This window comes from Hyposmocoma kahamanoa, unplaced genomic scaffold (genome assembly GCF_003589595.1).
Source record: "Hyposmocoma kahamanoa isolate Upper Pololo Valley unplaced genomic scaffold, ASM358959v1 86, whole genome shotgun sequence".
NCBI classification, from domain to species: Eukaryota; Metazoa; Arthropoda; class Insecta; order Lepidoptera; family Cosmopterigidae; genus Hyposmocoma; species Hyposmocoma kahamanoa.
The window spans coordinates 2898831-2902333 of record NW_020654289.1 but is presented as its reverse complement, the minus strand read 5'-3'; the positions used below and the strand labels follow the sequence as shown (position 1 = coordinate 2902333).

The 3503-nt window shown below is 38.0% G+C and overlaps 1 protein-coding gene across 1 annotated transcript in view; it reads right to left on the bottom strand.

The window, feature by feature from the left end:
• The window catches only part of LOC113234853 (acetylcholine receptor subunit beta-like 2), a 75287-nt gene extending 71998 nt beyond the window's left edge, over positions 1-3289 (bottom strand). Inside the window, exons 1-2 of the mRNA XM_026470375.1 lie at positions 3285-3289; positions 2043-2195 (exon numbers count right to left, since the gene is read on the bottom strand). Of these exons, the coding sequence (XP_026326160.1) occupies positions 2043-2195; positions 3285-3289 (158 nt within the window). The remainder of the gene's footprint in view (positions 1-2042; positions 2196-3284) is intronic.
• Between the last annotated feature and the right edge of the window lie 214 nt (positions 3290-3503).

Here is a 3503-nt window from a genome sequence, read left to right as displayed (position 1 = left end):
CAGCAAGGTACTCTTTGTGCCAACGTGCCCAGAATTGCTGCCGCATTCGCCTAAATTTTCCGTCTTTTTATTCTCAAAAAGTAAAAGTATAAGCAATAACGTACTTTGTAAACATAACCAAATAAACCAGAATATGTACGTGAGCAGCGCATGGATGCATCGACAAATTAATGAACATCCCGGTATTATCGGGATTAAACCGGATTTCACAGACTTTAACCAGATCATGTAAGGCACTATCGCCGCCAATATCACAGTCGAGGTTGTACTTAGTACAACGAAAATGAAAAATATATGGCTTTAAAAATTTGTCAAACTTTAAACGACTTTTTCTACTAGCAAAAAGTCTTATTATTTATTGTATGAGTGCAAGACTGACAAACTGTTGATAGTGGTTTAAATGGCAGCACCGTGTCGTCATAGTATAATATGAAAAGTACAGCAACACCCGCGTGTATAGCGCGCCAATGCCTTTGCCTACACATCGCTCGGAACGTATGGTTGTCACATTATCATTTTAGTTGTACCTACACGCTACACATCATAATTTAAAAAAATTAAAGTATTAATCGCAGTATAGTCCTGCTATGTTGAATTAACCTGTGACGGTGTGACCTCCTTATATCGTCATCCCACCTTTTTGTATCGCCTCTCTCCATTCGTATCGTATCGTTTTTTCTTCTTCTACTCATATTTAAATTTAAAATTATTCCATTTGCCTCGCATTCTGATTTGGTTTCTTTCTATCGTCACTCTCTGCGTGACCGCGGTAGCGAACATACCATTATTTATCTTTTTTAATCGTTTACTACCTATATTTATACAGTTTACATTTTAAAGATTATATTTGTTAAAACCGATTAAATATCTATAAACTGGACTTTCAACGTTTGAATTGCTAAATTTACTAAATAAGATGTTGGAGGCTGCGAGGCTTCTGAGGCTATTACTGCTATCCAGGCTACACACCATTACAATCGGTGGATTGTAATGGTGTGTCTTATTTAGAACGCCCCCAGCACCAGCAGCACCTCCACAAACCTTCTTGAAATGCGTACTGCATACATACACGTACAATACATATTGATATTTTTATATTAGTATCTCGATTATAGTGTGACGAGTAAGATCATAAAATATAAATGAAATAATAGTTTGTGTATGCAAAACGACACATTTATAAATACAAAAATTATAAATGTGAAAATCTTTTCAATATTTTGAACATCGAGTAATCGGTTTAATTATATAATAAGAAGCGGAAGAGCTCTCTATGAAAGGGTTCGTCCAGGGAAGCACTGCCACCTTACGACTTCTACCACGGGGTAGGGGTGCTAGTGAAATTACAGGCACATGGGACTTGTCAACGTATCTGTCAGGGTGATAGGTGCAGCCACGGCGCCGACTCAACCGGCGGGAGGTAAACCCGGGGTATCTATAAAGATTTCCCCCCCGTAAAAAAAGGGTGATAAGTGCCGTAGTAGTGCCCCTCATGTCTTTGCGATTCAAAGCTCTGAGTGACACTGCAACTGTTATGGATAGGCGTGTTGCTTACCATCAGGCGCACGGCTTGTTCGTCCCGTCACTTGATATTATAAAAAAAATAAGTAGCGCCCGCTATGACCCGCGCTATACAACTCGATTGCGCTGCGAGATTTTGCTTATGTGTGCGTCCGTCCGTACGAAGCGCGCAGTGGATGTGCACACATACAAACCGCGCTGCTGTTTTTATATGGAGTTGTACTACTTGTTTATGGTGACGTTATGTAAATTGAGAACATTTAAAGCTGACCGGTAAACATCCATAGCACCATTTTATCTTTTCCGAGATCTCAATCTTTACTTTCGTATAGAATAAACGAATGCTTAACCACATTTTCTCACCTGATGTTAAGAGACGATGTGGCCGTCAATGGTACGAGTTTGTCAAATAAATGCATATTCACTCTACCCTCGAATATAATTCGAATAGAACCATCTAATATATAGGATAAAAAATTTCGTAAAATGATGGACTAGATCATCATGATGAAATGACTCACCTCATCTCCAATTCATTAGTATAACCATTAGACACGAACGTGTCATCGTAGTCCGGCAAGGAGTACTTGGTCCTCCTCATCATTAGGAGTTTCGGCATAAATTGAAGGAACAGCTTTTTCATCCACGGTGACATCGTGTGAGTGGACGGAGATCTATAAGATATAAGTAGTGTTATGCAATATTCTTTTTTAATCTATTATTTGGTTATAGATAATAATAAATATGTGCTATTGGTACAGTCAAGCTTGACGTTTAGTACTTTGGACCGTTCTTATCGTAAGCGGCGTAGAGTTGGATTTAAGTCTTAAATGTCGAGCATTGACATGCTCTTGACTTGAATCACGATTCTGGTGTCGTTCGTATCTTACCGCAATAGTTCAATATAAGACTAGTTTAAAAATATATCAGTAAGAAACATCACGTATAGTCGGTGCCGTAAGATACCTGAACCCTTGGCCGACATTTTAGGTTGGTTTGGTTCTGAAGACCTTCTCACGCATTCTACAGACACAGCTGTATAGTTGAAATTTGTATTCTGTATTTGAGTAAGTATGCGATAAAGGTCAAATTAGCTTACAAATTTTCATAAAACGTGATTCACAAATGGTCAGTTGGGGGTCAGGTATCGTAGGACACCGACTGTACCATACATGTATCTTAACACGACGTCAAGTCTCTCTCTCGTTAGCATTAGTACCTGGCTGAATGAAAAACTTCATAAGTCATTTAAACTACATACAAAATCTTTAACAAGCACATAGAAAAATTCTTAATATGTGACTGGGTACTGTAGCTTATTTGGAAAGAGCGGTGACCCCGGTATGGCAGCAAACACTGATTCAAGTTAGATCGAAGGAATGTATTATTTTCACACAATAAACATATATGAAAGTCATAGTTGTAAAATATCATGATAATAAATAAATACAACTGCAACGCAAATTTCAAAGTTTAGTTCCGCCAGACGACCACAATGCGTTTAGATGCAGTTTCACACGTCTTATGTTTTTTTTTTAACTCTTTATTTATTTAGGGGCTTTGATTGTTATTGAACATGTCAGCCCCATTAGAAAAACGATACCTCAAGAAAACATCGCTGACAATTTGACCCCTGCTTAACATGGTCAAACCAAGGTACACAAAGAGGCTCACTGTCTTTTGTTATAGAAACATTAGGGATAAACTCGGGCGCCTCATTCTATGTGTGGGCTCGTGCTACACTTACCGTACATTGCACGTACCGCATCTTACACGTGTCGTGCCTAAACACTACCTAATTTCTAAGACCCTAGGTCAATATAAATCTTAAAAATGTATTCAAGTAAAATATATGAAAATAATTTACGTCTTTCATATTACAAGGTACCTACAGCAATAATACCTATACTAAAACAATTTATTTGGTTCTGCGTGTAACTTTCGAACAACTTGGTAGGCGGAAATGGTACAACAAAATAAAA